Source organism: Onychomys torridus, chromosome 4, assembly GCF_903995425.1.
Source record: "Onychomys torridus chromosome 4, mOncTor1.1, whole genome shotgun sequence".
Classification (NCBI taxonomy): Eukaryota; Metazoa; Chordata; class Mammalia; order Rodentia; family Cricetidae; genus Onychomys; species Onychomys torridus.
In genome coordinates this window covers 29,753,796-29,775,517 of record NC_050446.1, presented here as the reverse complement: position 1 = coordinate 29,775,517, position 21,722 = coordinate 29,753,796, and the positions used below count along the sequence as shown (strand labels likewise).

At 40.5% G+C, this 21,722-nt stretch overlaps 1 protein-coding gene across 2 annotated transcripts in view; it reads left to right on the top strand.

The window, feature by feature from the left end:
- The window catches only part of Neb (nebulin), a 197,348-nt gene that overhangs the window by 49,447 nt on the left and 126,179 nt on the right, over window positions 1-21,722 (top strand). For both annotated transcript variants that reach the window (XM_036184940.1, XM_036184939.1), the window contains exons 35-52: window positions 27-338; window positions 1,264-1,470; window positions 3,290-3,394; window positions 4,913-5,020; window positions 5,877-6,188; window positions 6,824-7,030; window positions 7,493-7,597; window positions 7,752-7,859; window positions 8,602-8,913; window positions 9,342-9,548; window positions 11,670-11,774; window positions 13,532-13,639; window positions 14,855-15,166; window positions 15,294-15,500; window positions 16,086-16,190; window positions 17,124-17,231; window positions 20,706-21,017; window positions 21,203-21,406. In XM_036184940.1, the coding sequence (XP_036040833.1) occupies window positions 27-338; window positions 1,264-1,470; window positions 3,290-3,394; window positions 4,913-5,020; window positions 5,877-6,188; window positions 6,824-7,030; window positions 7,493-7,597; window positions 7,752-7,859; window positions 8,602-8,913; window positions 9,342-9,548; window positions 11,670-11,774; window positions 13,532-13,639; window positions 14,855-15,166; window positions 15,294-15,500; window positions 16,086-16,190; window positions 17,124-17,231; window positions 20,706-21,017; window positions 21,203-21,406 (3,444 nt within the window). The remainder of the gene's footprint in view (window positions 1-26; window positions 339-1,263; window positions 1,471-3,289; window positions 3,395-4,912; window positions 5,021-5,876; window positions 6,189-6,823; window positions 7,031-7,492; window positions 7,598-7,751; window positions 7,860-8,601; window positions 8,914-9,341; window positions 9,549-11,669; window positions 11,775-13,531; window positions 13,640-14,854; window positions 15,167-15,293; window positions 15,501-16,085; window positions 16,191-17,123; window positions 17,232-20,705; window positions 21,018-21,202; window positions 21,407-21,722) is intronic.

Sequence of the window (21,722 nt, the reverse complement as noted above, 5' to 3'; positions counted from 1 at the left end):
TGGCTAACCAAGTACTGTCTCCACAGTATAAATACAAGGAAGCTTATGAGAAGTCAAAGGGAAAACATGTTGGTTTCAGAAGCCTCCAGGATGACCCCAAGTTGGTCCATTACATGAACGTGGCAAAGTTGCAGTCAGACCGAGAATACAAGAAAAACTACGAGAACACCAAAACCAGTTACCATACCCCTGGGGACATGGTTAGCATCACTGCTGCAAAGATGGCCCAGGATGTGGCCACCAATGTCAACTACAAACAACCACTACATCACTATACATACCTGCCTGATGCCCTGAGTCTTGAGCACACGAGGAACGCTAATCAAATTCAGAGTGATGTAAGTATATGTTACATAACAGACCCAAAGACATTTGTTCTTAAAGGATGATCATTTCAGTCCATTTTATTTGGCTTCAACGCACAATAAGATACTTGAAGAATACACGTTAGAACAAGCAACATCCATTCAAAAACTTCCAAAGCTACATTTTTTTCTGACTTTCCATGTTTATGTTATAAACATTGGCATCATCTCTGTTAGCTTATGGATGGAGATAGGACCATGTTCTTCTAATGACATGAGCACTTTGCTTCTCAGCCAGAGGTGCCCTTATGGGCCTGCTTCAGTGGTATTAGCTGGATGATGCAAAATTCAATCCCAGTGCTTTTGGAATTCAGGAAAGTTTTTTTTTTCTATTCCTAAAATCAAGGTCACACCGTCATCCATGTAAATCTATGTAATGAGTCATATGCAACGGACTAGGGAGGTTCTATTGGCAGTATGATTCATAGAACTGCACAGGGAGCTGCTTAGCAGTCAAGGCATTTCTTTCTGCAGATCTCTGTAAGACTTGTCTTCTGTCAGGGGAAGAAATGGTATGCAGTTATTGAGCAGTCTGTGAAAATCTCTCTACCCAGCTAAGCTCAGAAATAACCTGGGTGGACAGTGTGCGTGAAACTCAAACTTGCAAAGTTTTTAGTGAAATCGAAAAGAAAGCCCAATTTATTGTCAAAAGAGACAAAACAATCACAACATCTGTGGAAGTGCATGACCTAGATTCCCCTATGCATTGTATAATGCACTCCAACAGCAGACCTGCTTTTTCTTATTCCCAGCTCCTGGTAATAAGCTGAATGGCCCACTAGACGCAAGCACAGGGAAAATAATTGCTTTCATTTCTTTCGGGCAGAACTGCAGCTCCCAGAAGCCTCGCTGACTATTCCCGAGGCTACCTTCTCATATGAGCATCCTCTTTTTGTAGAATGTATACAAAGATGAGTATAACAGCTTCTTCAAAGGCATCGGGTGGATTCCCATCGGCTCGCTGGAGGTGGAGAAGGCCAAGAAAGCAGGCGATGCCCTCAATGAGAGGAAATACCGACAACACCCGGACACCATCAAGTTCACGAGTGTGCCTGACTCCATGGGCATGGTTTTGGCTCAGCAGAACACAAAGCAGCTCAGTGATGTAAGAGGTTTCCCTTTAAAGGTTAAGTCCATGAGTGAACACCATGGCCAAGCCACTTCACTCTGCTCCTTTACTCAGCATGTGAGGAGGCAGCCATGTTAACATGTACACTATTCTCAGAGGTTCAGGTACAGATTCTACTTTGGAAACAATGTTAAACTTGAAGACAGGGAAAATTGGGTCTTTCCAACACAGAAAGTCCGTGCTATTCATAGGACCTGCACATTATACATAGAAGATGAATGTTCCTATTCTCATCTTCAACTTGGTCTGAATTGCAAAAGCTGTTGCCTGCTCTGAGTTGCCATAGTTCCACCAGATGCATAGAGAAATGGCATAATGCCCTAGTCCTCTTGCATAACGGCTCGTTCATTGAGGCACTCTTAAAATGAGGCCTCTGGGGAAGAGGTCAGAGGTTTATCTGTTGCCATCATTTCTGAGACCAAGTCCCTCTTCTCCCAATCAGAGGCTAGTTACAATGCCCATTGCTTCACTTCACCTAGTACTTTCAGAGCTCTTTAACAGTGTCCCCAGAAGGAGAAACCAAACATAAAACAAAGATTACACTTGTTTTAGCCTCAGATGTTGGAAAGTAGGGGACTTTTTTACTGGCCTTGGACCTGTGGATGGTATGTGGGTTTCATTCCTTCAGGGCAACCTCTGCTCTTATGTTATTGCAGTGCTTAAGGATATGTTGTACTTTAGGGTTCATAAATGCTGGAGATTCTTCTGTACTGAGGAAGGTTTCACTTCTGGATGTGTTTGAGTTAGCTAGGAAAATGGTCCTCACTGTACTGTCTGCTCCAGCGGAATAAATCCCATCAGCATGAACCTAGATACTCAAGCCAGAAATGTGGTGGTAACTTTTGATATAAAGAGCCCCTCCATGTCCTCCCCACATCCTGTGCCTCCGCCAAGCCTGTGTCCTAAGTCGCCAGTTTGCTACAGGACTTGTCTTTGATCTGCCACCAGGCAGAGTTCCTTGTCTCTCACATGAATGACTGCAATGACTTGGATTCAGTCTGGGATCTCCAACAAATGAAACCCATCCTCTTGGGTTTAAACTCTCTTAGGGATTTCTCCTTGAAATTAAAATTCAGGGCTGGAGAGATGGCTCAGAGGTTAAGAGCACCTACTGCTCTTCCAGAGGTCCTGAGTTCAATTCCCAGCAACCACATGGTGGCTCACAACCACCTGTAAAGAGATCTGGCACCCTCTTCTGTATACATAATAAATAAATAATTTTTAAAAAAAGAAATTAAAATTCAAACTCGTTACCTTGGGTGAAGAGACCTCTGTTTCGTGGATTGCCCTTCTGTCTAAGTAATCCCACTTCCAGGCTTGGATGTCGGGTTGCCCTGAACTCCCCCATGTGCCCCCCCCTCATTTCTGGCCTTGGGACCCTAAATGCTGCTCTTCTGCCTAGAATGCTCCCTTTCACTTGAGTCTGAGTACATGTTACCTCTGCCTTCATGATTGTCCAGGTTTCTCTGTAAGGTTGCTGTATTTTTCAACATATTGCAAATTTAGCTATAGTTTACAGTTTACATGTTTATGCAAAAACATACCTTCATATGAAACTAAAAGCTCCAAGAAGAGAGATCTGCCTTTATTTTTCCGCTTTAAACACAGAACCCACCACCCTACCTGGTGGGATGAAGACACAAATATACCTACCCCAGCTCCCTGCCTATTATGGTGTATGCATTCGTTTTGTACATGGAAAACACAAATGGTAGCCTTCCCTTTTAAAGGCATGGCTGCCTGATCAAGCTCATACTGTGTCAACTCATAACATTTCATGCTTCTTTCTTTGCAGTTGAACTACAAGGTAGAGGGAGAGAAAATGAAGCATAAGTATACAATGGACCCTGAATTGCCTCAGTTTATCCAAGCCAAGGTTAATGCCATCAATATGAGTGATGTGAGTATCTGACCTGGTGTCAGCCTATTATTGCTTATGTGGACATCCCTTTCCTAATTCTGGGGAACTCTTGTACTGAGCCATGCAAGGAGAGAAAACCAAATGTAGACCATTTGAGCAATCAGAGGGGACCCTTGTATAGACAGCAGGGGACCAAAGGTCACTATAAAATTTATATACATATATATAATAACATATACATATACATATATATATATATATCCTTAATGTATATCCTTTCTAATTGTGAGCTGTGACTCACTAGTAGATGATAAAAATCAGTTTAAAAAATAGTATTCCATTTAAACACACACACACACACACACACACACACACACACACACACACACACACAGTAAAGACTGGAAAGCTCAGGTGCATAGTCTGCTCTGTACAATTTTGTTTCAACTATTTATTAAAACTTCTGTAAGAGTTCAGTTTGCTTCTGTGAATGTTGGCATATTTTAAAGAAACTAGTTATGAAGCAGTCTGGGTTACTATGTTTAAACCCAGAATAATAAAGACAGGAGTTATAGCATGTGCCTGTGATGTCAGGAGCTTGGGACACTGGTCATTGACATTGAGGCTGAAGAATCCAGAGTTTGAGCCCAGCCCAGGCAACATAGTGGGACCTCATCTCAAAGTTAAAATAAAACAAATAAATCCAACATTTGGATTCTAATTTAAAAATGTAATTAAACCTGAAAAAATCCGTTCATTTATTTTATATATTTTCAGGCAGGATCCCATTGTGTAGCTTTCACTAGCCTAGACTTCCCTAGGTAGACCAAGATGGCCTGGAACTCACAGAGACCTGCCTGCCTCTGTCACCATACCCAGCAACTGCTCATGTCTTAACGATAACTTAATTTTTTTTTTTTAAAAAGGATAGCTTAGTTATTATTTTTAACACATTAGGTTCTGCTTTGTCTTCGAGATGTGCGGGGGTTTTGGAAATAATTTCTGTGCTTTGGGGCCCTTAAATTTCCTCTTGTAGCAATTGAGGCATTTTAACAACAAACGCCATAGGATCTGAATCTTAACAGTTTGATAACAATGACTTTCTCTAACTTTGAAATGCTTTAGTATGAAAAATGTGTCATAAATATGACATTCTCAAAGGAGAGGTTGAAAATACAGAAATTTATGGAAATGTTTTGTTATCCTACATTCAAAGCGTCCTCTTTCCCTTGCAGGTCACGCCAACTTAGACATTTTGTCATTAGTTGAGATTATACCATGTATTGCTTACTGGTTTTGTGTTGTTCTTGTTGAATTTGATTTTTGTTTTGTTTTTCAAAACAGGGTCTCCCTGTATAATACTGGAGGGCCTCAAACCCATACCCCTCCTTTCAGCCTCCTGAGTGGTGGGACTACTGGCCTCTATCTCCAGCCCCTATTAGAGTTTACAAAAAAGAATGTAACAGACACACTGGTGACGAGCTAACCACTTAGCTGCAGGTTCTCTTCTACTAAGAGACAACTTCAGATGATAAAGCGACCCTTTGTTTCTCACAGGCTCATTACAAAGCGGACTGGAAGAAAACCCTTGCCAAGGGTTATGACTTGAGACCAGATGCTATTCCCATTGTTGCCGCCAAAAGTTCAAGGAACATCGCTAGTGACGTAAGGCAAACTATGCGTGTTTTATAGAAATCTGCATGTTGTGCATGAAACCATGGTCTCTAGAGGGAAGCAAATGAAAAGATTACAATATAGAAGTGTTTTCTTATTTCCTATGTGCCAATGATATTTTCTTATTACTTCACTGAAAATATTTTTTAAAACTTCATTAAAATTTTACAAATACATTTTCTTTTTAGTTGTGCAAAGTTTGGAAATCACAGTTTTCACTGTGAACTTAATTTTTTAATCTATATTTTGTAAAGAAAAATTCTCATTATACTAAAATATGATTAAATAAAGTCTTCAAACATTTTAAAAGAGTATACTGTTTTAATTTCACAATTTATTTATATAAGAAACAAATCTAGTGAAACAAGAGAAACTGGGAGGCATTGTGGGTTAAATAACAATGTTTTAATTGTTTTTTAATTATATATTCTAGATGAGTTGATATAATTATCATAATAGAGTATAAATTCATTCATTTTAAGTTCAATATTTTAATTTGGAGTAGGGCTTTGCTGAAATGGAGTCATGATTACATAAATATTTTTTTAAAGTAGTGTAAGTTATTAATGGAAATGAGATAGCAATATACAACTGCTTAATAAACTTTTCAGGAAACTTTGAGCACGTTCAAAGAATCTGCTAATGAACAATCTAGATATAGATTGCAAATCATTATATTATGTATTATTCTCAGAACAATTTGTTAGAAATATTTTGCAAGTTGTATATTAAAATGCTAAAAATACCTTAGCTATTATCTAGATTCAGACTGAACTTGGCCTTTGTATAGATTGTCAAATAAATTCAATTTATATCAAACTTCTGTCTGGCCCTCTCTTCCAAATAGTGCAAATACAAGGAAGCCTATGAAAAAGCCAAAGGCAAGCAAATTGGCTTTCTCAGTCTTCAGGATGACCCTAAACTGGTTCACTACATGAATGTGGCCAAAATACAATCAGATCGTGAGTATAAGAAGGGATACGAGGCCAGCAAGACCCGGTACCACACACCTCTGGATATGTTCAGTGTGACCGCTGCAAAGAAGTCTCAGGAAGTTGCTACCAACACCAACTACAGACAGCCCTACCACAACTACACCCTCCTGCCTGACGCCTTGAATGTGGAGCACTCCAGAAATGCCATGCAAATTCAGAGTGATGTATGCACCAGTCTGAAGCTGGGATGGTTGCTTTCCCATTTCCACGGGTGGGAGGGAAGAACCAGCATTACCAGAGACATCATCTTCTTGCACTGACCCAGGGATTTGCAGAGTGAAAGTATTTCATTTATGTAACAATATGTGACCCATTGTTACACATACATTGTGTGTGTGTTAGACTGCATATGATATATTCTGTGGAAGAATTAAGATATATAATATTCTTCACAATGCAGTTTTGAAAATTTCATCCTGTTTTGTTGTTCTTTGTTTTGTTTTGTTTTTCAGTTTAGCCTTACCTGAAGCTCACTGTATAGTACAGGCTGACCTTGAATCCACAATCCTGTCTTAGCCTCATGAATGCTAGAATTATAGACTTGTATCGTATCATCATGCCTGGCTAAGAAAGTTAGCTTTTAAAACAAATTGTTACGTTAGGATTTCCAGTTTGAAATCACCATGAATGCAATCACTTTCATAACTACTGTTTTCTAAAAGAATGTAAAGAGTAAACACTAGGCATTCTCTCTCTCTCCTCAGTACCACCCCTTCCCTTTTTTTATACTAAGTCTTGTAGCCAAAGAGACCCAAGGTCGGCTTCTTTTTGAAATGAAATTTTCTTTCTCCTGATAAAGAATCTGTACAAATCTGACTTCACCAACTGGATGAAAGGTATCGGCTGGGTCCCCATAGACTCCTTGGAGGTGGAGAAGGCAAAGAAAGCTAGCGAGATTCTGAGTGAGAGGAAGTACCGCCAGCATCCTGAGAAGCTGAAGTTCACGTACGCCATGGACACCATGGAGCAGGCACTTAACAAAAGCAACAAGTTGACTATGGATAAGGTAAGTGCCCAGTGGCTAGCCTCAGCCTGGGAAGCCTGAGATGATGGCACCATGGAGCCTAAAGTGTCCTTTATGAGTCTTCAGCACTTTTGTCTCATGGTTAGAGGGCAGGGATCTGTAGTTTTATGGGTTTGTTTGTTTTTGCTTTGTGTGTATGTGTATACATACACACACACACACACACACACACACACACACGCATATACTTTAAAAAAGAATATTATGGATTTCACAGTTTCTAGAGAGCTCTTCTCTGTCGACACTTTGATGAGGCAGAACTACCAAGGCTCCACATGACTATAAAGTGGAGTAAGATTATGCCAGGAACAGGGCTCCATTGTCTAATGATTTTTCTCACCATCAGACTTAGCCTCTTCCACCATGTAGATGCATCCCTCCTCTTGCTCCCATTATTACAAACCTACTCCACTGTAGAGTCACAGGCTGACCTTCTCATTGCAGAGGCTGTACACTGAAAAGTGGAACAAAGACAAGACCACCATTCACGTCATGCCTGATACTCCAGACATCTTGCTTTCCAGAGTAAACCAGATCACCATGAGTGATGTAAGTATATCCACAGCAAAGAAGTGGAGGGAAATACTGAAGGGAGCTAACACTGGTGGGTTGTCTGTCTTTTACATGCCCACCATGTTGGAATCAGGAGCTCTGGTGTAACTGAAGTAACAACTCGCTGTTGTTTCTCTGGTTCCTGGTTTAGAAACTATACAAAGCAGGCTGGGAAGAAGAGAAGAAGAAAGGCTATGACTTGAAGCCTGATGCCATCTCAATAAAGGCTGCCAAGGCCTCCAGAGACATTGCCAGCGATGTAAGTGCTTCCATTGGAATGCCCTTGGGATGAGTGACAGTGTGGACAAGCAGGTTTATGCCTGGTCATGAAGTGGGATCAGCTCACCAGCTGGACACACTATCCCAAGACACTTCCCTTCACACAGGCCAGCTACCCTCTAATCATTTTACTCTTTGTTCAATGTAAAAATTATAAGGTCATATTAAAATAAGTTATGTTGGGCGGTGGTGGCACATGCCTTTAATCCCAGCACTTGGGAGGCAGAGGCAGGTGGATCTCTGTGAGTTCGAGGCCAACCTGGCCTACAGAGTGAGTTCCAGGACAGGCTCCAAAGCGACACAGAGAAACCCTGTCTCAAAAAACAAACAAACAATACAAAACAAAAACAAAAAAAGTTATGTTAAGAGAATTTCAATTATGAAAAATAATTTTAAGCAAATTTAAGGGTGTGATCTATGTGCTTTACTTATGAGCTCCACAGCCAGCTCTCACCATAAAGACACACTAAGGGATTGCACTTGCAGCCTTTTCTGTGCTTACACACTAAGGGAGTGAAGAGGGAAGACACTGCTTCTGAGATCACTCTCCAACATTTGAAGTACAGAGGCATCACTTCCTGGCTCTGTTGTCCCTCTCTGCCTCATTATAGGAAGCTCTAACATTCTTTACCTACACCAAAGCTAGGAGTGCCCAGCGAATCACATTTTATTCTCTTACCTGCACCACTTAGCTCATTGCCATGTTTCTTGTGTGTTCACAGTACAAATACAAGCAAGCCTACGAACAAGCCAAAGGGAAGCACATTGGCTTCCGCAGCCTGGAAGACGACCCCAAGTTGGTGCACTTCATGCAGGTGGCCAAGATGCAATCAGACCGGGAATACAAGAAGGGCTATGAGAAATCCAAGACATCCTTCCACACCCCGGTGGACATGTTCAGCGTTGTGGCAGCCAAGAAGTCTCAGGAAGTGGCTACCAATGCCAACTACAGAAATATAATCCATACCTACAACATGCTTCCTGATGCCATGAGCTTTGAGTTGGCCAAGAATATGATGCAGATTCAAAGTGATGTATGTGAAAATGATGCACATTTGTAGAGCTGTTACCCATATCATAAGCAGCTCATGACTGACCAGACGTAATGGCATTTTAAAATTCCTGAAAGAAATCTGATTTTTCAGAATTAGCCTATCAATGAAGGGAGCTTTACTAATTATGTGTCAGGAGATTGTAATTACTTGGAAGATGAATCCATTTAGTGGTTCTTAACACATTTCCTTTATGAAGGCATTGAGAAAAACAAATCACTAAGATATTTATTATTTTTAATTTCTTGTGTGAAGAAACATGAAAAAGACAGAGGGTTAGGGTGGAATGGTTGACATTAATGATGCTGCAAGTTGAAAACGAGTGGAAATGATGGCATGTCAAACACACATTCATGATTCATACGAAGCTTGGTTCCTTCTGATCACTGATTTATTCTCCTCTCCGGTAGAATCAGTACAAGGCAGACTATGCCGACTTCATGAAGGGCATTGGATGGCTCCCCCTGGGCTCCCTGGAAGCTGAGAAAAACAAGAAAGCCATGGAGATTGTTAGTGAAAAGAAGTACCGGCAACACCCAGACACTTTGAAGTATTCCACGTTGATGGACTCGATGAACATGGTTTTGGCTCAGAATAATGCAAAAATTATGAATGAAGTAAGTCTTGCAGTAGTGTAGTGCTCTGTATGTATCAAAGCAAATCCATTACATTTAATCTATAGACTTTACTAGCAGGAGAGACCATCCTTGAGGTTTTTCCCCCAGAGGCTATAAAAAGATAGAAATTATTCTTAATTACTAATGCCCAAATATTTAATGAACCATCCACCTCACTGTCATAACAAAATGAATGGTACCTTTTTCTTGTTGTTGTTTGGTTTTGAGATAGGGTCTCATGGAGCCTCTTTAACACTCAACAACTGTAGAAAATTGACAGTTCCAAAATGTGAGGATGCTCTCAGATTTTCCATGTAGCCAAGGATGACGTTGAATTTCTGATCCTCCTGCTTCTACCTCCCAAATGCTGGAATTACAGTATGGGTCACCACACCTGGTTTATGCAGTATTGGAGATCAAACCAGTGCATGCCAGGCAAGTCCTCTAGTAACTGAGCTACATGCCCAGCCTGGAGTCCTTCCTTTGACTATGCAATACAAGGATGAGTCCTGCCTGTCTTGGGTGAGGCCGTGGCTGCTGGGCTAGCAGAGTGCCTGTCAAGAGCTGTAGCTGAACTCCACCATTCTAATATAGTCACCGAGAATTCCATCCCATGGCTGCAGCATTGGAACCAGGGCTTCCTCTGGGAAGTGCTGATAGGAATTGCCCCACTTCATTGCTTCCTTGTGTCATTAATTATTTGGAGAAGTCTTACTGGTTTGTTTTTCTATACAACATAAATATTCATAAAATGGTGTCAAGACTATCAAGCATATCAACAGTGGACATATATTCACACTTTTTATATATAACACTTTAAAATTTTATATATATATATAATTCCCTAGCTATATCATGTGGAACACTATTAGAAATAACTAAGTAAAAAGTCTTTTGGTCTTTTGGATCTTAACACTCAACAGCTGTAGAAAATGATAGTTCTAACTGAGCTGGACAGACAGCTGAATTATGAGCCTTGTCTCCCCTGGAGGCTGGTTTGTGCAGCAGACCCGCTCCCTTGAAAGGGACCTTTTCCAAAAGACAAAGCATGGATCTCACTGTCCCTTTTTATTATTTAGAAGCTAAACTGTCACAAAGATGTACTATCTTTTAAAATATTATTAAATGAGATACTTTCAGTCTGGTAATATCCAAGAGTCTAAGGCAGGAGGACCAGGAGACTGGAGCCTAGCCTGGTCTACATAGCATGATCCTGTTTTAAAAGCCAAAACCAAAGAAATAAAAATTAGATTATTTTTTCTCTTCCAGTATTAGTGATGAGAATATCAGAATAATATCAAGGTGAGGATGGTAAAATAATGAATGGTGATGCTGAGAGAACTTACTGATTATTAGATTCAATTTCCCTGTTGCAGAGTTGAGGAAAAAAGATTTTAGATATTTACAAGTGATGTAAGTGTGACGTACCTGTAGGAGAGAGGTCTGGTCAGAGGGAGAAAATGAACTGTAATGCAGGTTCAACAGAGCCTTGGCCAATGACCAAGGGCAGATAATCAAGTATCCACCAGCCAAGAGCTGGTCCTTCCTGGACTGAAAACCTGAGTGGTGCATGTCCAAGCGTTGTTACTTACAGGAGCAACAGACTAGAAACCACAGATTACTGTCTATCAATGGAGAACTGTTTCAATCAGTTGGCTCATGCCTCTGCAGCTTCCTAGATGGAGTAATTATTTTCAGAAGGTTCCAGGATGTCTAATCCTGTTGTTTTGTTTTGTTTTGTTTTTTCAAGACAGGGTTTCTCTGTGTAGTTTTGGTGCCCGTCCTGGATTTTGCTCTGTAGACCAGGCTGGCCTCAAACTCACAGAGATCCACCTGGCTCTGCCTCCCGAGTGCTGGGATTAAAGGCGTGTGCCACCACCACCCAGCTTCACTTTTATTTTGAAACAGCATGCTTAGAAAGCTCTAGGAAGGGGAGGCCACCTCTAGGCTTAAGACAAAGGAATCAGACACTTACATTTTTTGACTTGCACCTCCTCCACCGTGTTATTTTTTCACTTAGAAGAATACACAAAATACTGACACCTGTATACACATGATAAGCTGTGTGCATAGTGAGATTGTTTTATGAGTTTTAAATATTACCTTGCACTTTCCCCCCAGCATCTCTATAAACAAGCATGGGAAGCAGACAAGACCAAAATCCACATCATGCCTGATATCCCTGAGATTGTTTTGGCAAAAGCAAATGCAATTAACATGAGTAATGTAAGTATAATCCCCCTGTTTCCGTCTTTCTTTGTAGCCTATTCCCACCAGGAATAGAAAATTAACTCACTGATGTCTCTTAATTTATGAGAGAGAACATTTAAAAACTAATAGACTACTGTAGTTTATTAAAGATAAGTTGGCATCTTTCCCTCTCTAATCTTTGTTCTGCTAAAATGTTGTTAGTTGTTTTTTCCCTTTTGTGGGGGGAGGGGGGGCAAAACCCAGCTCCCAAATAAATTCACATATGGAGGCTTTTTATTCTTCATGAATGCCCAGCCTTAGCTTGGCTTAGTTTCTAGCCAGCTTTTCTTATCTTAAATTATCTTGTCTACCTTTTGCCTCCGGGCATTTCCCCGTCCTCTTTCTTCTGTAATCTTACTTTTACTCTGTGGCTTGCTGTGTGGCTGGGTGGTTGGCCCCTGGAGTTTATTCTTTCTCTGGCTCCTAGCTCTCCCTTTTTTTCTTTTCCTCCCAGATTTCTCCTTCTATATAATCTCTCTGCCTGCCAGCCCCGCCTTTCCTTTTACCTGCCTTGCTATTGGCCAGTTCTTTATTAGCCCATCAGGTGTTTTACACAGGCACAGTAACACAGCTTCACAGAGTTAAACAAATGCAACATAAACAAAAGTAACACACCTTAAAAAATATTCTACAACACTAAACTTTGGAACAGGGCTGTTAATGGAGGCTGGGACAGCAGTTAGGGCTTTGAAGAACTATTGGATTTTATTTTGGGGGGACAGTCCTTTGAGCTAAGAGATCTGGCAGGAAGAGAGAGGCCCAGGGCTAGAAGAGAACCTCAGACTTTGGAACCCCTCTGCCAAGCTGTGGAGGTGCTCCTAAAAAGGGTTAAAGCAATAGAAAGAAAGAAAGAAAGAAAGAAAGAAAGAAAGAAAGAAAGAAAGAAAGAAAGAAAGAAAGAAAGAAAGAAAGAAAGAAAGACGGAGGGAGGGAGGGAGGGAGTTAGGGAGGGAGGGAGGGAGGGAGGTAGGGAGGGAGGGAGGGAGGGAGGAAGGAAGGAAGGAAGGAAGAAAGGAAGGAAGAAAGGAAGGAAGAAGGAAGAAAGAAAGAGACTGAGTGTCTTGAACAAACTGGGACAAGCCCTACAATAAGGATTGTCAAGCTTCTAGTAGAAAAGTGCATTTGCTGTTTAACTCACCTCCTTCCTTCTTTTCCAGTCTCTGGTTGCTGGGACTCCCCCAAGATGGGCACGTTTTTTCCTTTTTCTTTTTTTTTTTCCCGAATTCCACAGAGATTTGGAATTGCTGATATTTTTTATTTGACTTTGGAATTCACGCAACTATTTATATAAGTGAAAGAGAGCATTGTAAAACTGGGGTGCTCTTCTGGCATGTGACGATGGCTGTTTTGTAGTCCTTATTTGCCTCTTATTTGATCAAAATAAATAAGTAAGAGTCTGCTGGACTTTGTCATCTTCACAGTATATTTTCAAGCTCACAACGACCAGGACCTTTTCTTTTTATAAAGATACATACATACATACATACATACATACATACACACACACACACACACACACACACACACACACACACACACATATAAAGCAAGCACATTTGAGCTCAAATAATTGTTTTACTTTGTTGTTTTCTTCCATACATAATGATGTTTCTTGGAACATTCAACCATTGACCACCAATAACATATCTGCTGGACAGAAAGTCTGGCTATACAACTAGTCGGTCTTCTAGAATACAGCCAGGTTTTCCTGATGCCTTTTCTTCTCTTCACAGAAACTCTACAAACTGTCTCTGGAAGAATCTAAAAAGAAAGGCTACGACCTCAGAACGGATGCAATTCCTATCCAAGCTGCCAAAGCATCGAGGGACATTGCAAGTGACGTAAGTGTGAACGGTGGCCAGCCACCAAGCAGAGCAACCGAACCGTAAACACAGAGTGGATGAAATATGAAAGCAGACATGATCGCGTGCCTGAGAACAGTAGACTGGCTGTGCTCCACAGATGCTTCTTGACGATGCATGTGTCTTCTCTGGCATTTCTGGGGAAACATACAAACACACAACAGAATGCTAAGCATGCTAGTGTCCTCACAAGAAGTCTAGATGAACTCTCTGCTTCTTGGCATCTGAATCCCAAGCAGGATACTTCATGTAGTGTTCCTGGGGCTTTGATCACTGATGCTGATGATGACTGCCCTTTAATGAGGAAATCTGCAATGTAGTTGTTAAAACATTGTTGACTTGGCGTCAGCTGTGGTGGGTGAACTCATGCCACAGAGATGTATGAATGTTATGAACTAGGCTCCCCACAGCCTGAGAAAGCTGGTGTGCCAGCACAACACTGTCTATGAAACTTGATCTGTGCTCCAAAAATCTGCTGTCAGAAGCATTCAGTGGCGTGGAGTGATGAGGAGCACCGTGCAGAGCTCTCCGTGTTGTTCCAGGCTGTACTCTCCTCTTCCCTCCCATCCTCCCTTCCTGTATAGCTCTTTCCACTCCCTCTCATTGCTGAGAACCCCTAGTTCTTCCTATGGTATGCTGGAGTCCTATGTCTTTCCTGGCTCTGCCCCTCTAACCTTCACACTCAGCCTCCTGAAGAGAGGCAGACTAAGAAGCATGGTACAGCTCACTGTCTCTCCTCTATGGAAGCTGAGTAGGAATAGCAGCATTTCTCCTTAGTTTTGTCAGTTTGGAGAGAAAGAAAATCCAGATGATGAAGCTGCTCTAAAATTATTCTTTGTGTTCCATACATGAACCGGTTTTTCAGCAGCAGATGACTGGCTGGTTTATTTCTGCTCATACTGAGCTTCCTTTTGCTCTCATTTGCTGTGATTTTCCTGTAGCCACAGAGTGTGAGAACAAGTCAGGGTAGTGCAGGATGGCATGTGGCCCAGTCCTCAGTCACCCCAGGAAGTCACTCAGTGTGTAGTCTCATATGAAGTAGGGGCTGTGGTATGAACTCTGCGGCCAGGTTCATAAGCAAATAACAAAATGTGTTTCGTCAACAGCAGAGCCATATGCAACTACCAACTTTATGGAAATATAGAATATTGACACTAGTGTTGTTCTTCATGTTAATTCATGTTTTCTTCACAGTATAAATACAAGCACAATTATGAAAAGGAAAAGGGGAAAATGGTTGGCTTCCGAAGTCTGGAGGATGATCCCAAATTAGTCCATTCCATGCAAGTGGCTAAGATGCAATCTGATCGGGAGTACAAGAAGAACTATGAAAAGACAAAGACCAGCTACCACACTCCTGCCGACATGCTGAGCGTCACAGCTGCCAAGGACGCCCAAGCCAACATCACCAACACTAACTACAAGCGCCTCATCCACAAGTACATCCTTCTCCCAGATGCCATGAACATCGAGCTGACCAGGAATATGAATCACATCCAGAGTGATGTAAGAGAACCTTCCAGCGGAGGGGTGGCTGGGTCCCCAGGACAGACAGAGACACCGCAGTCTTATATACCATAGTTTTGTGTCTTAACTGAAAAAGTGAAGTCAAGTTTGTCTCTTTTCTTTACAGAATGAGTATAAGCAAGACTACAATGAGTGGTACAAAGGGCTTGGCTGGAGCCCCGCTGGTTCCCTAGAGGTGGAGAAGGCCAAGAAGGCAACTGAGTATGCCAGTGATCAGAAGTACCGCCAGCATCCCAGCAGCTTCCAGTTTAAAAAGCTGACTGACTCCATGGACATGGTGCTGGCCAAGCAGAATGCTCATACTATGAATAAGGTAGAGAGAGCAGCACTCTTCCTTCCTCCTGATCAACAGGTTCTGGCTCTTATTTAGGGAATTGAACTCAGGTCCTGCATTTCTAGAAAGTAGCAAATGATTACAGATCATTATCCTGTTCATGATTCAATGCCCATCTCTTGCAGTGCCTTCCCTTATCTTTCTAACTGGGTCAGAAAGTGCTTAGATTTTTTAATACATATATCCTAAGTACTTTCACTCCATTCTAAAGATGGAAAAGATGCAAAATATTATTTTTCCAAATCTGACACTAGAGGAATGACGGAACACACCTGTAACCCTAGCAGTTGGAAAGCTCAGGCTCTCTCTCTCTCGCTCTCTCTCTCTCTCTTTGCACATGTATGTATAATAGATAGAGAGATTATATTATGTATATATCAAGTATATCAAGTCTATTTTTTTAGAAAAAGAATATGAATTTATTCTTAATGTCTTTTCTAAATCCTATTTTTCCTTACTGTTTTCTAGTTCAAACTAAGTGCATTCTAAAAGTCTGTTTATCTTCTTTCCCATTTATCCTTAACCATTATTCACACTTAAAATTTCTCTTCTCCCACTTCCTAGCATTTATACACAATTGACTGGAATAAAGATAAAACCAAGATTCACGTGATGCCTGATACACCAGATATTTTGCAAGCCAAGCAGAATCAGACACTGTACAGTCAAGTAAGGAAAGCATGCACGTGGATGACATGTTTTGTCTCAAAACTTCCTAACGTAAAAACTGATGTGATAGGAAATAACTGCTGTAAATGCTGAGGTGATGGGAGTGGATCAGACCCTTCATTCTAGAGGGCTTCCACAACATTGTTAGGAACAAGGGCCCTGGCTGTGTGCTCCAAGGAGGCAGGGGCCACATCTCTCCAGTCTCCATGCTCACGGTACTTGGTGCAAAGGAGAGTTGCCATAAATAATTACTGAAACATGAAGTTACGTCCAACAGACCTGTTACAAGTTATGGCTTTGGTATCTATGAGTTTCTTGATACTGGAAGAACCACCTTACTCTGAAGTTTGGTTCCTTCACTACGAAAATCAGGACCATAAAAGTGCCTGAGACACCAAATTGCCATGAGGAACACATGAGAAACTCCATGAGGCGCAAAGCACAGTACCCAGCATGCAGGAAGTCCTTGATGACTAGTTTGCTATTGTGATTTTAAGATACCTCCCACAAGTTTGACGAGAACAGCTAGCTCATTTATTGAAACTTACAAAAGGTATTTATTATTTTTATCATGTAGGTAGTTGAAATGGTCTGATGCAATTTTCTTTTTTAATTATTTTAACACTAATGTTTAAAACAGTGGTCCCAGACTGTTGTTAACTGCTGGAAGAATATAAACTCGGTGGGGCTAGATTGTTGCTAAGCAGTAGAGGCTGCATTCAAACACACCATCCCCCGAAAATGAAAAGAAAACCAAAGCTAGAGCTCATGACACTCTGTCAGTGTTGAGTCTGCTTGTCGCCTGCCTGGTTTTCTCCATGTTTAGCATCAGAGTGGATGGTTTTAATGTTCTGTATTCACTCTCTACATAATTGGTTTGTCTGCAATTTTAAGATGGAAAGAATAGTGCTAAAGAGTCTCTTTACTTTTCAGAAATTCTATAAACATGGTTGGGAAGAGGCTCTGAAGAAAGGCTATGATCTCCCTGTTGATGCAATTTCTGTCCAGCTGGCCAAGACATCGAGGGACATCGCTAGTGACGTAGGTCCTGGGTAGAAGGATGTGCTTTCGGCTGGGTGGGCCATGTAGTGTTGGTTACTTCTGAAATGTACTTCTGTTCCTTCACCTCTTTTTTTCTATCCTATTTACCCAGAACTGTCTTTCCCCCTGTCCCTCTCTCAAATGTCAAAGGGGGCTTTCCTAATCACCAGGTGGGCCAGAATCCCTCTAAGACCCATTACAGTGAGGTGCTATTCCAGATATTACAAACTAGATAAATTAGACATTGTGGGTTTTTCATGCTTTGCCTAAAATTAGTATTCCTGTTTTATATCTGTCTATTTTAGACAAATTCGGGCCAGATAATAAATCAACATTAGCAATCTGATGGTGATAGCTTTTATCTGCATATGTCTGAAAATTAGCCATCAGTCATTTTAATTTAGCCCTTCCTTGCGCTTGTAAGTGTTTTAGTAAATTATTTATAATAAATTAGCTCACTTTACATTCTGTTGGCTAGACAGAGATCTGGTTCATAGAAAAATGTCATTTGTGCTCCAAAGGGCAGATGCCTCCTATGGCTGGAAAAGTTGAAACTTTTGGTGAACACACTATGTATGGTCCCCATATTCATTAAATTTTGTATAAAATATACTTCATTTGCATATAAATAACTATTTCATTTTGCTAATTCCAAAAACTAACTAGAAAAATTTCAAATCGTCTTGGGTGGGCAAGCTAGCTCCGTGAGTAAAGGAGCTTGCCAGCAAGTCTGACGATCTGAGTCCAACCCTGGACTGAACATTATAGAAGGAGAGAACTGACTCCCACAGGGTGTCTTCTGACCTCCACATATATATGTGTCACGTGTGTACCCACACATGTACATGTGCACACAAGTAAATAAATAAATGTAGTAAAATTAATTTATAGCACCTACTTTACAGTAACAATGACTGCTGCCAAACCTGACAGCCTGAGTTTGATTGTAGAGATCCACGTGATAGAAGGAAGAAAATGACCACCACAAATTATCCTCTGACCTCTCTACATGCGCACTGTGGCAGACACATGCGCTCTCTCTCTCTCTCTCTCTCTCTCTCCCTTTCTCTCTCTCTCTCTTTCTCTGTGTGTGTGTGTATGTGTGTGTATGGGTGTGTATGTGTGTATGTGTGTGTTTTAATTTTTTAAACTTCTAAAAGTCTTGGTTTTAGAGAATGAATTACCAAAATTTCATAGGGACACACAACTTCTTAAAACCTTTATTTGCAAGCCAGGGGTATTGGCCCAGGCCTTTAATCCCAGCACTCAGATCTGTGAGGCCAGCCTGGTCTATGTGGTGAGTTTCAGGAAAGCCAGAGCTACATAGTGAGACCCTGCCTCAAAAACAAATGAACAAAACAAAAACAAAAACAACCCAACAGCAATAGTGATTTGCTTCCATATATACGCTGAACTAGAAGAGGAGAAAAAGAGCCTAAACACAGAATCTGACAAGAAATTCCAAGACTGAGGGGGATTTCTATCTAATTCAACTGTGGCACTCCAAAAATACAGGAAATAATTTGGACTCTCTGGCTCTCAGATCAAGACCTCATTAAATCAAACTGAAATAACGATGAACCTATATGATAAAGCAAACTCATTTCATTTACAGCTATATGCTAATGACAGCCTAGCAATCTAAAGGCCATCAACAATTTCTGGGCAACCCAGCGGCCAATAGTTCTTCATTCCTTTTCTTGCAAACAGTTGAAATTTCACAGTTAAATTAGCTATGTGTGAACTTTCCACCACAAGAGAAATTGTACTTTCTCTCAGAGTCCAATGGTTCTTATATCTGTAACATTTCATAAAATTAGAGGCAGGCATTAAGTGTGTAATTTAATAAGTTAAACTAATAAAAGTTAGAATTGATAGGTGAAACAGTTCAACCCCCTGCCAACATCCTGCCTTCTCCTCAAGTGTGGTGTGGAGAGAGGATGAAGTGCTTGGATCCATGGATACTCACACACAGAGGACTCCCATGGTCCTTCAGGGCAGGTATTTTCTCCATTGAGTTGTGCAGAGTTGTTATCAGACTTCTTACAGTTTGTATGAGGTATTTTACCAGTCAGCGCCAAGTCTGTGTTCTGGAGTAGTACAAAGTAGCTTATTTCTTCTTCTGCTTGACATTTCTTCAAACATTCCAGTTTTGTTATTCTCCTTTGGTTTTAGTTTTGTAACTACATTGACTTTCTATTAGCAGTTCATTCTATTTGTGATTTGTTTTATTTTTGTCATCTAGAAAATAGTGTGTCAAATTATCATGTTTTGTTGACATGGGAGCTCAGGCCAGTTTAAATTAGCTTCTGGGATGTGCTTCTTGTGCTCCATGCAGAGTGACGACTCTACTTTTTTATAAGCAATTTTGCCAGGCTGTCCATATCAAGGGTTGTGTTACGTAGGCTGTGTATCACTGTGATCAGAACACCTCATAGAGACAAGAAATGAAAGACATAGGATTTTGACTCACAGTTTCCATCATGCAAAGAAGCCATGGTAAGCACATTGGTTTGCATCACTACAAACCAGAAAGCTGGAGATGAGAGAGCTGACACTCATCTTGCTTTCTCCTTTTCCTTTTTCATTCAGTCCAGGACCCTGGTCCATGGGACTTTGTGACCCATATGCAGAATGGGTCTTTTCTTTTCTGGAAATTCCCGCACAGATACACCAAGGACCTTCAATCTTTTAGATGATTTTATATCCAAACAAGTTGACAGTGCAGATTAACCATCACAAGGGTATAGTCAACTTGAAGTCCAGAGTAGTTGAAATGTATGTATTCTGAGGGAGCAGATCCTGTGTCTGTGAGGACTATTATGTGTTCAGAGTCTAACATTAGGTTACTGTCATTGCGCTTATTAGCAATATTGTCATTTAGTAGTAATGTAATTTCCCCAACTAAATGTAAGTACTAGATTTTACTTTTGTTATCTTAAATATATATAGTTTATTTTCATCTACTTGACAAAATGTTGAGCTCTTATGTAATTTATTTTTCTAACTAAAATATCAAAATATTCTAATCTGTGCCTATAAAACATAGATTCCAATCTAGACAAAGCTATATGATATAATCATGGGAAAATTTTCTGATCTACATTTTAGCTTGTTCACCAGATCATACATCTTCATAATTTTTCTGCCATTCAGCCCTTAATTTTCTTATAAGCATGTGACAAGGATTTTGCTAAATGTTATCCTAAATTCAGCCACTCAATGTCTGGCACATATTTCTGCCTTTGGATAAAACTAATTTCTTGTGATAATCTCTCTTGATATTCAACTGCATTTGTTCTTTGGATAGATATAATTAAACAGGACTTACTTAAGGAAGAAAACATTTCCTGTAGGTTAGCTCAGAAATCATTCTTTCACATCCGTTTGGGGAAAAAATATAACAACAAAGCAAGTTGAGTTTAACTTAGCTTTTATTTATGTTATTAAAAAGACTGTGTTTCCTGATTTCAGTTTAAATATAAACAAGGCTACAGGAAACAACTGGGACACCATATTGGATTCCTGAGTGTGCAAGATGACCCGAAGCTTGTGCTATCTATGAATGTAGCCAAAATGCAGAGTGAAAGAGAATACAAGAAAGACTTTGAGAAGTGGAAGACCAAATACACCAGCCCTGTGGACATGCTGGGCGTGGTGCTGGCCAAGAAGTGCCAGGCCTTGGTCAGCGATGTGGACTACCGGAACTATTTACATCAGTGGACGTGCCTGCCTGATCAGAATGACGTCATCCAAGCTAAAAAAGTCTATGAGCTGCAAAGTGAGGTCAGTGTCTATCAAATTTGGTAGCTTAAAATTATTCCACATATTAATAGCCATTTATGTGATAAAACAGATTGGAAAGAGGAATTATTATTGACCACCTAGAACACACCCGTGTAATGACTAGACTCTCCTCATCATGCGAAGATGAAGATGGGATTTTGATGGCTTGTTTTGTTCTTTCCTAGAACATGTATAAGTCTGATCTTGAGTGGCTGAAAGGCATAGGATGGAGTCCTTTAGGTTCTTTAGAAGCAGAAAAGAACAAGCGGGCTTCAGAAATCATCAGTGAGAAGAAATACCGTCAACCTCCAGACCGAAATAAGTTCACCAGCATCCCTGACGCCATGGACATAGTTCTGGCAAAAACAAACGCCAAAAACAGAAGCGATGTGAGTATTTCTTTAGAAATTGTCGGAACAGGTTAGAGTGCTTGCTACCTAGCAGTTAGGAGCATTTGCTTAGTAAATTATAGAACAGCAAAGCCTTGTCTCATTTGGTACGGCATGATGTTTCATGTTGGTTTAATCTATTTGAATTGTTAACCACTTTAAACCAAATAATTTAAATATAGTTTATTGTCATTATAGTTCAACCAACTTTCCTTGTTTGGCTAAAATGTGATAAAATAAATACATTGAATTTTTTTTTTTTTATAAATACCTAGGTATTTTTGGTTGAGGCAGAGCATGGGAATGGGGGCAATCC